The following is a 13,289-nucleotide window of genomic DNA, read 5'->3' on the forward strand; positions in this document are numbered from 1 at the left end:
GCTGTCAGTAACCATTCTACTGTGTTTGTTTCCATACTTCAAGTTATGCAGTTTAATGTTTTTAAAGAGTTTCCTACATTTTGAAATACTTTCATATTTCATGCATATTTTTGCACTTTTTTTTTTTTTACTTGAAATTGAATTCAGATGGAGAAGCAACTGAGAGCATTTCTGTAAAAACAGCAAAGGGCAATGTGGGGAAAAGAAAACAAGTAGCTCAACGTTAAGTCCAGAAAAATGTTTTCTTTCCTCAAATGGAACACCATCTGTTATCCGGAGACGCTTAAAAAGAAGGTTTTTGAGGATAAAAAACACAGATTCCGGGCAAAGTTTGCTTTAGTATTGAAGCTACACCTCAACGTAACTCGTAATATTTTATTATTTTCCCCCCAGGGATCTAATGAACCCGTTTGGTAGATAGACCCCAGGTGTAGAGGCAGAAGTTACAGCCTTGTGTTTCATTCTAGCACTGAGGCGACAATATGCTGGTTTGTATGCGCTGTCTGTTTAAGTGGGTCTGCACACACGTGAGACATTTCACATGTTTGTCCTAGTAGTCTTTTAAATTTTGCTGCACGACGCAGCCTGGCGGAGTCGTGTGCCTGTGTCCGCTGATGCGTGTGACTATGTGACACAAGAGTTTTTACTGTGGATCCGGGTCAGTCGCTTGAATCTAAGGGAGTGTGTGTTTACACATCAAACAGATAGCGAGAGAGAAAGAGATGAGTCGGAGGAAAGAGTGGCAGCCAGAGGGATAGCAAATGTTTTCCCAAAGACAGGAGACAATGGGACCAGACACGGGAGAGAGAGAAAGAGAAAGAGAGAGAGAGAGAGACATTCCTGAGTGTGATGTCCAGTCCAGTCATTTCTCGTCAGTGCAGGGACAGCTGTGTCATTTTCGTACCACACGGTCCTGGGCTCCGGCCTGGAATGTGTCGCGTCGCGTCATAGCGGCCCATTCACTGCCTCCTTCACCCTCCACAAGTAATCCACAAGTTGCAGAACTCTTGAGAGATGGTTAAGTTTAGGCATTGACCACGTTGAGGTGAGACATTGAGCTTGAATGGTTATGGGTGACTCCTTGCTTTATAGTTAGATGAAGGATAAGGTTTTTGCAGAGAAACATATTAATATCCCTCAAAGTGAGGCATCAAAGAAGTATCATGTGATATTGGTACCAAATATCAGGTATTGTAGGCGCTTGTATAAAAAATCTTTCATACTGTATCAAGCTCAAATCATAAAGATATGATTCCACTGACATCTGATAAACGATCATGTTGTATTATGGCGTGGCCCCATGACAAAAAAACAAGTTTGTCATGTTGTGCCATTATGCAAACCATATTTACAGACAGGAATAAAGTGTCACGACAGTCACGACACCAGCTCCTCTGTCCTGATGTTGTGTCTGCACAACGTACACAGGCCTTACCTGTTGTCTGTGTACCCTTCAGCCCTGAGGGCTTTAAGTCAGAGAGACAGTCAAAATCCTCCCCTCTTCCTCCCCCGGTCTCTCTGTCTGTCTGTGTGGACAGAGACAGAGATTTTGGGGTTATATGATCCAGCTGCAGTGTGAGGACCAGTAGTCGCCCCTCAAACACAGGAAATCCCCTTACTTCTGCTTCACGGCTCTGTTGTGGCCGCATGTCTGTGTGTACATTTCTGCGGCACAGATCCTGTGTGCATGTGCCAGCGTCGGACGGGTTTTGTTTTTCAGGAGGGGGGTTACAGCACCGCCGGTCCAACCAACCCGTCGACCGACCGCGGTCCCGAGGGACGCACACAAGAAAACAAACACAACCACGGGCTTTTTCTCAGGACACTCCTATTGGCTGATCCACATGGCAGTCTTTTCTTTTTCCATTGGTCCCCATGCCTCCCCCACTCTGCTCTCCTCTTTGGAGGTTCGGCCTCTGAACTCTGACCCCTTTGGGAAAGCAGACAACTTGCTAAAGGGACCTGGTGAGAGGCGAGGTTCCTCTCTGGAATGTCTTGATTTGGGTCACTTTTCCTTCTCCATTAGTGTCCTCTCTGACCGGTTTACAGGCCTTTCAGTCTCTCGAGTCAGTGAGAGAATTAAGGTTTTGCTTGCTCACAAAGTTTTAACTACACACTCCAGCTGATTTAAAGGGCCAGTTCACCCAAAATCCAATCAGTTTCCATTTCTCTGAGCATCAGAAATAAAATCCCTTTGACCCCCATTGTGTAATGTTAAAAACAAAAATGTAAATGGCTCAATACTGTAAGTGAGAAAAGATGTTTTTGTGATTTGGGTGAACTGACCCTCTTAAGAGGAAGAGTAAGAAGCGCTTCGCCTCTTCCCTCCAGTGCAATGATCTATTAGTCGCCGGCCTTGTCGGCCTGCGTTTGGCACCACTTCCTCCCGGGGGCGGCCCGCAGTTAACGTCTCCGCCTCCTGTGATTGGCCCGTAAAGGGCTCCGTGGTGGTTAACTGGCGGGTTGCTTTGCCAGCGGGAGGCTGTGGGCTGGGCCACGCCGCTTTGCCTGATCTCTAATTAGCACTGGCTTGTCAGATAGTCAGGGTGGATCTGTCTGGGAAATTGCAGTCTTGCACACACACACACACACACACAAACCATAGCTGGGAAACACACATGAAGCAACAGGGACAGGGATTGTCCTGCAGTTTGTCTGTGATCATGTGGCTTTGACTTGTGTCGCCCATTTGATTCTTGTTGGGCTGAAGTGGCTTATTTAGGGCTCAGGGTGTGTTTGTGTGTGTGTCTTGTGCTCTATTAGTTTCGTGGCTGCAGCAGTGAAGTGGTTAACAGTCCCGGGGGAGGCTCATGTTTCCAGCAGCAGGGCAGGTCCTTCCCTCTTTCCCCCCCAGTTTCTCTCTCTGTTAGTCCAGAGAGAGACGAACTGTGCCCGGGGGATGAACCATCAGTGCAACAAGCGACAAAGGAGCTCAATCTAGGATCACTGCCAGGGCGAGAGACATTGAGAAAGCTCAGAGAGAGAGAGAGAGAGAGAGAGGCAGACAGAGAGGGAGTGGAAGAGACATTTGGCTGGGTGAACTCTCTCAGCGGCATGAAGTCATGAAGCTTTCTGTCCAGCTCGGCATTTTCCCGCAGCGCTCTGGTTCCCACGGCAACCCAGGCACCCTGACCAGGTAGATGCGTGTGTGTGTGTGTGTGTGTGTGTGTGTGTGTGTGTGTGTGTGTGTGTGTGTGTGTGTGTGTGTGTGTGTGTGTGTGCGTGTGTGTGTGTGTGTGTGTGTGTGTGTGTGCGTGTGTGCACAAGGGAACTTTGTTCTTCTAGTAGCCTAGTGATGACTTTGGTTCAGTCAGTGATCAGGAAGTGCTGAGATCTGTGTGGGTTTGTATATGTCTGTTTCTTTGTGGCTGTCCATATATCTTTATTTTCATTCTGTGTGTGTGTGTGTGTGTGTGTGTGTGTGTGTGTGTGTGTGTGTGTGTGTGTGTGTGTGTGTGTGTGTGTGTGTGTGTGTGTGTGTGTGTGTGTGTGTGTTGGGGGGGGGGGGGGGGTCTTTCCCCTGTGGCTGTACGGACGAGCTGAGACTGTTGTGGTCACTTAAATCTCTCAGCACCTCTCCGCTCGTCTGCTCCACGGATGCTTTCAGATTTTGAGTGTCTCCACTCTGCTGCGCTTTGATTGATTTTGCCGGTGACTCCACAGGAGATGTTGTGTTTTTATTGTTCGTCAGGTTGTCAGCCATGGTTGTCTAAACTGCAGCAACCGATTTGGCTTAAAAACCAAAAACCAAAAACCAGCTGATCAGATTTTAGTGATCTGAATCTGGGTTTGTTGCCACTCACCAATCTTTGTTTTTGTTTATTTTTTATTTTAATTTTAAAGCTGTATGTTGTTGTCTTCATGTGCTGGTGGGAATCGTTCAGGACTTTGTTGTTCAGTTGGCTGCTGAACCACGCTGCACTGACTTGTGTTCCTGCTTGTCTGAAAATCTAAGTTGACAGATGAATGATGAATCAGAGGTCATATGAAGTGCTGGTTGTTGAGCTTCAGTGCTTTTTTTAAGTATAGAGTAAAATGTTGAGTATCAAAGGTTGGCATTGAAAGCTGAGACATATTTCCTTGTTTATATGGAACTTGGCTTATTTGATACTGTATTTTATTCAGGAAACATCTTTGTGTGTTGTATAGCGGAAATGAATCGACAACAATAAAATTATGCATCAAGCAATAATGTCAAACGTTCTCCGCTGCTCAAATGTGAAGATTTGTAGCTTTCCTCTGTTGAAAATCTCGTTGTACGGTATCACTGAATATCTTTGTGTTGGACACTTCGAAGACTTTCTTGACAGCTTTTAATGTATTATTAGTCTTGATTAAATAGACCCGTCGACTGAAAATTGAAAACACCAGCTCTATGTGCATGCGCGTCTGTGTGTGTGTGTGTGTGTGTGTGTGTGTGTGTGTGTGTGTGTGTGTGTGTGCCCTCTGGTGCAGCCAACCCTGTACTGGCCATGACCAGCTTCCCTCTGGTCCTTTCAGGGTGATGTTTGCCAACTGGCCGTGCTTCCTGTCCCCCACAGACTCCCAGGGGATGCACACACACACACACTCACACACACACACACACACACACACACACACACACACACACACACACACACACACACACATATTTACAAATATCCTGCATTAACTCCCGCCGTGTTTGCTCTGTTCAGATGGGTTTGTTTGAACAACTCACAGACACACACACACAGCCCGTGATGTCACCCCTCCAACAAGCCTTTGTTCAAATGATAGACAACCCCATTCAGCGTGTGTGTGTGTGTGTGTGTGTTTGTAGCTGAAGTCAATTCAGATGGAGAATAAAGGAAGAGAATCACCAGGCAGTCAGAGGATCCATGTCTTTTTTCAGTTTATTTCCGTTTAACGCTGTAGTTAAGTTATTCTTTTCTTTTCATACAAAGGCATACGCTTATCAGAAATACAACTGGACGGAGAACTTCATACTTGTTGTCCTTCTAAAACGAAGTACACAGAATATGTTTTACATGTAGACACATACAGTATGCATAAACATAATCACTCCTAAACAACCATACCCACACACCTACAGTAAGGATATTGTAACTGCAAATATGTATGTATATATTAATTTGCAGAAAAAGACAATTTCCCTGCAGCTCCAAAAAAAAGCTTTGTCTCTAAAGAGTTCAGCTGACTGATAAAGAAGTGTTGTGTTCACGGTATAAGAAGCATCACACCTCACTGCTGTGTCTCTGCTGACCGTCTTTAATGTCTGTCTGTTCAAGAAGGAGCGATACATGTTCCCAAATAGCCAAGTGGACCCCCCACCCTCTGCACTCTGAAAGATGTATTGTATAAAGAGAACTAAAGTGACCCTCCCCGTCTCTCTCTCTCTCTCTCTCTCTCTCTCTCTCTCTCTCTCTCTCTCTCTCTCTCTCTCTCTCTCTCTCTCTCTCTCTCTCTGTGTCCAGCTGGGATGACAGCAGCTCTGTGAGCAGTGGCATCAGCGACAACATCGACACAGATGACATCAACACCAGCTCCTCCATATCCTCCTACGCCAACACGCCCGCTGCGAAGCGCAAGGGCCTCAACGCGAAGGTAGACTCACACTGACATCCACATTTAAGAAGAACCTTTTTTTATGACTGTGCCACGGGTTGGGGTATCCAGCTCCATTTTGGATCTGGTTTCAACCTGTTAACCCCTAGCCCTCGGAAAAAAGGCCTAAAATAACATATCCAAAATGAATCAGGAATAGCTCCTCAACCATGTGGCTTACATGTGTGTATATATATTTATATGGTCTCCTTTGAACGATAAGAAGCTGAGTTATTAGACGCCTGCATGAACAACTGGAAGCTTCCTCCAGCAATTAATGACTCAAACATGTTTCCTCGAGTGTTATGATGTCCAGAAGAAAAGATATTATGTGACATTTTGATGCAGCATGAGTTATCTGGGGTAGCAGGTAAAGGGTAACTTCTGTTTTTTTCAACCCTATATTCCCATGTTTTTGTGTCGAGTGACCAATGGCGACAAAATTAAAAGAATGTTGCAAGAAAACTCCAGATGGCCGCTTAAAGGCCTGTAATCTAATCGATTCCTCACCGTCAATGTACATCCACTAAAAGTTCTTGTTTTTACCACAGACTGGCTCAGATTGTATTAAGTGTCTGACAACATTGTGGAAAGGATAATACATATAAAAATATCACGTTTTTCTTTACCTTTAGCTTGATCCGGTCTTTTGTTATTGTGTCCAACCACATTGTCAAAATCAGCTAAATATTCAGCCATGACATTGAAAATATTTTAGGTAGCACTAAGCTACACTTACAAGAAACTCTAATAACACCGGCGCTCTACCAAAGTATAAAATACCAAAGTTGCACATTTAAGTTAAGTTAAGTCTACACAAATGTTAAGTAGTATAATTTCCTATGGCGTTGAGAAATGATTGGAATAAATGTAAACTAGATGTATTAAGTGGTAAACTGATGCAACCGTATCCTTCCACTTGGCCTCATTTCCCAAAACCCAGTCCGTCCCAGCATTCCTCTGCATTCAGAGAAGAATGTGAGTCTACAGCTGTGAACTCACAAAGCTACGGCTGATGTTGACTCTGGCCTCAAATCATTAAACACTGATTAGGAGCCACTACGCTTCAGGAAAGTGATCGGTGAGACGATAATAATAATAATAATATTGTCAGCTGAGTCACGTTGTTGTTGCTGATGTGGAGCCGGGCACCATGTGACGAGCGTCCGTTATGGCTGCAGAGGTGCTGAAGAAAAAACAAAGGAGGACACAAAGGAGCCTTTCTCTCAGTACAGCAGCCTGACACAGTGCAGGTTGATTAAGTCTGTTTTAAATTCTTAGAGCAGAGCAGCGGCCATCATCCCTCAAACAGCTGTCAGCTAGTTCACCAGAGCCTTTATTCTTTTTAAAACAATAACAACTCAAAAGAAAGAAAAGTCAAAAGAAATGTAAAGTTCACCACTAACTCACCTTCAATATGTTTTAGATTTTGAAAAAAGACAAATTAAGTTACTTAACTTGAAACTTTAAAGCAAAAATCTTCTAGTCCCAAATCATTTTAACCTGTTAAAGTTCCAGATCAAGTGGAAAAAGAATAAGACGGCACCAGGACAACAGCTTGAAGTATTTTTATTCACCATTCAAAGACCCGAAAGATTTGCAATTTGCTTATGAAGACGTGACATTAAGCTTGTTCTGACAGACTTGAGACTTGACTTGAGGTTCAAGTCATTCTCTCAACATGAGCTGCCCGGCAAAGAAAAAGCGAGAATAATGTTTCTCTCACAGTTCAAAGAATGAGGAGCACTCTCTCTGCTCATGCCCTGATGTGGCCAAACAGTGAAACTGACTATTTGCTCAGGTGACGTCGGTGTGGATGCTGGCGGCATTACACACAGCATGATGGCTGCGGTCATAAAATGGAGTGCTTTTTAGAGGCACTTGGCAACGTCTCATAAAAGACGCTTTCTTCAGCAGTAATAAATCTGACCTAAAGGGCGTCTCTGTGTCTTCCCAGCCCGTCACAGATGCAGAGAAGCACTCGGCCTCCACAGTGGTGCACCAGGCCTGGTCAGGAGACGAAGTGAAAAGGCCGGACGGCGGGTCAGACAGCAGGGTCAGGATGGAGTCGGGCTCCAAGTGGAGCCGCCGGAACCCCTCCGACATCTCTGACGAGTCCGACAAGGGCGGCTCGGGGAGGAAGACCCCCTCCGTGTCCCACACGGGCTCTTGGAGGAGAGGCATGAGCACTCAGGTGGGGGTAACGTCCCCCCGGACTAAAAGCAGCAGTAGCACAGGCTCCACGAGCTCCGGTGGCCTCAAGGCCCACAGTTCAGGTAACACAGACATCCACCGCTAATAAAAGGTTTTAATAAAAAGATTATGGTTTAGTTCTGTGAGTGTGAAATCATGAAACAGTAGCACCCACACACCCGACTGATGTCTTGTACCGTGTGTCCTGCAGGTAAGACGGATGACGTCAAGGTGTCCGAAAAAGGTCGTCTCTCTCCTCGTCCAAACGGCCTTCACCGCTCGCCCTCGGACGCAGGACGCAGCAGCGGCGATGAGGCGAAGAAACAGACGATCCCCACCAGCCGCACATCGACGACGAACGTCCTCACGCACACCGTTTCAGACCCCCACTCCCAGACACATACACTCAATTCACACACCTCACACACCTCACACACCTCACTCACCTCGCACACCTCGCACACCTCGCACACCTCGCGCACCCCTACCAGCACCTTCGGCTACAAGAAGCAGGGCCACGGGATGGTGACAATGGTTACTGCCAGCGGCGCCACCATCACAAGTGGCTCAGCCACCCTGGGGAAGATGCCCAAATCTGGGGCACGCTCACTTGCAGGAGGGTTGAAGGCCGGCGGGCAGGATGGCGCGTCGATGCTGGGTCACCACGATGACGGTTTCCTCCCCATGAGCGCCCGCTCCACACTGCAGTACCGCAGCCTGCCGAGGCCAAGCCGCTCGGGAGCAGCCGCCCGCAACGGAAACCGCTCCTCCACCAGCAGCATGGAGGCCGCCGTGCTCTCCGTCACGACTCACGGAAAAAACTCAATCGGCATGACCAAGGCCAACGGCTCGGGAGGCCTGCTGGCCAATCAGACGGATCGGGAGAAGGGCGTCTCTGATATCGACAACCTCAGGAGCGGAGTCGGGATGCAGAGCGGAGGAGCAGCGACCGTTCCCCTGACAGGAAGACAGCAGGTTTCTTCACCCACACTGCGCAGGTGAGCACACACACACACACACAGAATATAATTTGTATTGTCAGTGTTCCTGCAGACATAATGACGGCTAACTGATGAGCCATACTGAGTGGGGCCTTCTTGTATAGGCTTGAATGTACCCACATAAAGCACAAACATAGACACAAACACACAAAGGGAGAGAGAGAGAGAGAGAGAGAGAGAGAGAGAGAGAAGGTCATTTCAAAAGTTTATAATCATGTAGTCACATTAAAGGATAAACAGTGGTGAGTAATGATCACACGTGTGGGCTTGTTTCACACACACACATACACCTACACATGCACATACAGACGCTCAGTGAGGTTAAGTCAGGCCATTGTGAAACACAGGCTTTGAGCCGGGCTGATCAGCTGCCAAGCCTCAGCCTTGCCGGTGCGGGGGGGAAGGCTGGAGAAGGGAGGGTGTGGTGCTGGGTAATGGGAGCTGAGTCTTACCTCAGCGCTCTGCCCTCATTAATGTGAGGGAGCGATAACTCTTCAAAGAGACTGTGTGCTGCCATTATAGCCCACCGCGGCTCCAGTCATCATAGTCTGCCATTTAGCTGTAACCCAGGATTAGTAGAGAACCAGGAGAGAGTTCTGTGTGTGTGTGTGTGTGTGTGTGCGTGCGTGTGTGTGTGTGTGTGTGTGTGTGTGTGTGTGTGTGTGTGTGTGTGTGTGTGTGTGTGTGTGTGTGTGTGTGTGTGTGTGTGTGTGTGTGTGTGTGTGTGTGTGTGTGTGTGTTACTCACTCTACCTCTTCTGGCTGCAAAGTAAAGAATAATACTGTTTCTTGTCCTGTTAGCGGCGGGGCCTTCAGGGTGGCACACTCAGCCAGCTTGCTTCTCCGCTTCTTTGATCCAGAACAGCGATGAATATTTACATTAAATTTGTTGTTTAATTTGCTGTTAATATTCATAATCCCTGAAGGATGAATACTAATGATTTTTACAACCTCATGACCTTGCAGCAGCATCAGTTTTACATTTACAGTAATACTAAAAAGATAGCTTCAAGCAACTTCAACACCTGAAAACTTTATTTAAAAGCAATGTAGAATAATTAAGCATTAAAATATGTTATTATGTACAACATGCACTGCAAAACATGTAGATGTAGACACTAATATATGACCTTTTTATAGCATCATATTCTCTATTATGCTTACACGTCGACAGAAGTTCAACCATCATTCTGGCAGAGTCCACCCTTTATTAATGGATTATGTGATTTGTTGAAATTCATAGGAACAAAAAGGATGTTAGGAAATGGCATCCTGCTCTTTTAATACTTTGGTTCACACCCCTCCTTCCCTCCCCGGTTTTCCACAGATTGTTTGGTGGGAAGCCCTGTAAACAGGCTCCGGTCACCACGGCTGAAAACATGAAGAACTCCACTGTTATCTCCAACCCCCACGCCACCATGAACCATGTGGGCACAGTGCTGGAGTCCCCCGACGGAGGCCTGGGAGGTGTGGAAAGCGAGACCAGCAGCCCCCTATTTGGAGGCAGAGTGCAGGGAATAGGGATGGGAACGCTGGGCAGCGAGCAGGTGAGCAAGAACATGTATACAAATAATGGAGACAACGGGTCAATCTGTCAGTCAACATACAACATTATGAGAGCATAGATAACAAAATCCTCCACAAGCTCCCGGAGGATTACTTGCTGTGATTTTACATAATAAACAGTTGTACGATTTTGTTTTTTCTTTGTCTTTTGAATTCATGAGTTTTAAAAATGTTATATATTTCCTTTAAAATGACTGAAGTAGCGTGGTTTATCCTTACAACTGAGTCACGAGAGCAGCTACTTATTCATTAGTTACGCTGCTATTTTTAGCTGTACAAAATCTCCAACTGCCCACCACCCATTACTAACCATCAAAGGAGGGGAAGCAATTTTTTTTGGGGAAATTATTTTGGAGTTTCCTTTGAGTAACTATTAGCTGTGCTAGTGGCGGAAATTACGTCAAGACTGCAAATACCAACTACATTAATTTCGTCCTTTGTACGTCCTTTGTAGCAGCTCCAATCAATATTCTTTTTTTGTTGTTGTGATGAACTTACAGGTAAGCGAAAAATATATATATTTGAGTTTGAAGTGTCCCTTTAACTTCTGAGCTACAGTCACTTTAACACTTTAGCTGTTTGTGGTCCACTGTCACACCAGAAGGATAAGTTTGGGTTTTAGATTAGAAATTGTTATTTACCTTGGAGTTTAGACATGATGTGTGTGTTGAAGGTGTTTGGGAGCTAATGACAGGGCTTTGGCCGGGGCAGGAGGATGATTTTGTTGTCACCGGACTTAATACCACAAACCTGATGCATTCCTTTAAGTACTAATGAGTGTGTTCAGTGGAGGTAGAGATGAGCAGTACAGGCACTTGTTTGGTTAACTGTAGGCTACATATTACAACAGAGCAGCAAAGTCTGAGCATGCTCAGTCATGAACTCACCGTCACCTCCTGATTCATAGGACTTAATCAGACGTCTTGATCATAAAGTGACTCACAGGGCTTTGTTTTTAAGCAGCCTTCGTGTCTTTACAAAGAGTAAGCTTCGGTTCAAAAGTTGAAATAGTCAGTGACCTTAAAGCAAATAGAACATCAAATAAAAGAGAAAATGGTATCAGAGAAACTGAGAAAAGCAACACATTTCAGGGAATTTGTAGGATTTTTGCCTGATTGGAAGAATTACTTCAGATATTATTAGATTTTCTTGTTGTTGTATTGCTTCGGTGCTAGAATACACAGACTTCCACTGGTTTTTAAAACTATAACATCCTCTCCGCCCCTCTACAGGCCTCCAGTCCCGGCTCAGTCTACTCCTCCACCGGCCCCTCCAACAGTCTGACGTGGGGCACCACCTTCAGCAGCTCCTCCGCCCAGAGCAGGGAGAGCACGCTGGGCGGGCACGGCGGCGCGGGCAGCATGGGATACCCCTCCGTCAGCAGCATGCACACCAGCAGCGAGTCCATCGACATGAGCCTGGGCAGCGGCGGCCATGGCGCCCACAGGGAGGACACCCTGTCTGCTCTGGGACGCACCGGCAGCGCCAAGACCGGCATGTCTGAGAGGTGAGGACACACAGAATGTCCCATTTCTTTTAAAACCTTTTTTTCCTTTTCCAAAAATAACCATCAAAATCAAAGTCTGTGATCTGTTTTCCAGTGTAGCATCTTGCCTTCATCAGTGTGGTATATGAGGTGGTTTCTTGGTTCCTTAAATACAGTGTGTTAGCCATTAGCCACCATAAGCTACTGGTCATACCAAACCAAATAAGACCTGTAAGTTCCTTGAAATGAGCAAGGGTGCATTTTATTGCTGATGAGTTTAACTTTTCAGTTATAAAAAACGGAGTGCTCTATTTCTTCTTTTAGAAGTCACATCTTACTTCTAGTTCATTGCTTAATATGAGTAGTTACTGTGCAGGTTAAGTTTTACATACAAAACATATGATCATTTTAACAATGTAATTCGTTGTTTAGTAAGTAGTTAAGAGTGGCTTCACCTCGACCAGCAAAAACATTCAAATGTTGCTTGATAATACAGTATAATGATATATGATATAATGCATTTTGCTGATCAAACAAGTGTACTTTATTTTTGTAATGCATGACTTTTACTTATAATGTATAAGTATATCTTTTTTTTTTTTTTAATTTTTGACATTGATACTGTCACTTAAGGATTCAAACACTTCTTCTAACATTGACCATTTTGAAATCCTGCCCAGTTCTGACATGAATTCCTTTTAATGGATCCAGAATGGAGATGATGCAGAAAGCATCCGTCGTGGCGAGGTGTCGCTTCTTGTTTGTCGTTCTGTCCGCACTCGAGCACAGAAACTAAATCCCGTGGCGTCCTCAGTCGATTAAACAGTAATTGTGGTCATTGTAGCGGATTCCATCCTGACAGGTTGACTGCGTAATGTGACAGGAATGTCTCAGAGGAAACTTAATAGCATTAGTGGAAGCGTCGAGGATATGACATCACCCTCCTCACTGAGTTTTCTTATTAACGTCATTGAATCTCGCAGTTGATCTCTGTTCTGAAGAATGATCTTTACTCTAAAACTTTCTTTCTCTGTGTCTGTTGTGCGTTTTCCCTCCTGTCTTCCATCAGTACCCTCTCCTCCCCGTCAGCTAGCCCTTTATTCAGCCGAAACACGCTGCCTCGGAAGCAGGACAGGTAAACGTGCCTGAGTGCAGTGTTAGGCTTCTGGTGAAACAGCAGTGGAGGTTCCTACTAAACCACCACCTGCTGCCACACAGAGAGCATCACCGAGAACCACAGAGAGACGCTTTGTGATGTAGTTTTGTGTTTTCTTTTCAATGTGGAGATTAGCGCTCTGTGTGGTAGCTTGTGGTTATTTTGAGGACCTCTAGTTCCTGTATGAATGGATATTTGTGAGAGTGTAAATGTGAGGTTGTCTGTGTGGATGTGGGCACCTTCACTGGTTTTGTTTAGTGGTCCGTGTTCACTTACTGCCGCCTTGTGGTAGAGTTTGT

The 13,289-nt window shown here is 45.6% G+C and overlaps 1 protein-coding gene across 1 annotated transcript in view; it reads left to right on the forward strand.

Moving 5' to 3' along the window:
- Positions 1-13,289, forward strand: part of nav2a (neuron navigator 2a) — a gene marked incomplete at its 5' end in the record, with an annotated part of 107,419 nt that overhangs the window by 72,998 nt on the left and 21,132 nt on the right. The window contains 6 exons of the mRNA XM_079158634.1: positions 5,460-5,589; positions 7,547-7,865; positions 7,994-8,780; positions 10,110-10,329; positions 11,581-11,855; positions 12,904-12,969. Coding sequence (XP_079014760.1) covers positions 5,460-5,589; positions 7,547-7,865; positions 7,994-8,780; positions 10,110-10,329; positions 11,581-11,855; positions 12,904-12,969 — 1,797 coding nt within the window. The remainder of the gene's footprint in view (positions 1-5,459; positions 5,590-7,546; positions 7,866-7,993; positions 8,781-10,109; positions 10,330-11,580; positions 11,856-12,903; positions 12,970-13,289) is intronic.

Source organism: Pholis gunnellus (genome assembly GCF_910591455.1).
Source record: "Pholis gunnellus genome assembly, chromosome: 1".
In the NCBI taxonomy this organism is placed as follows: Eukaryota; Metazoa; Chordata; class Actinopteri; order Perciformes; family Pholidae; genus Pholis; species Pholis gunnellus.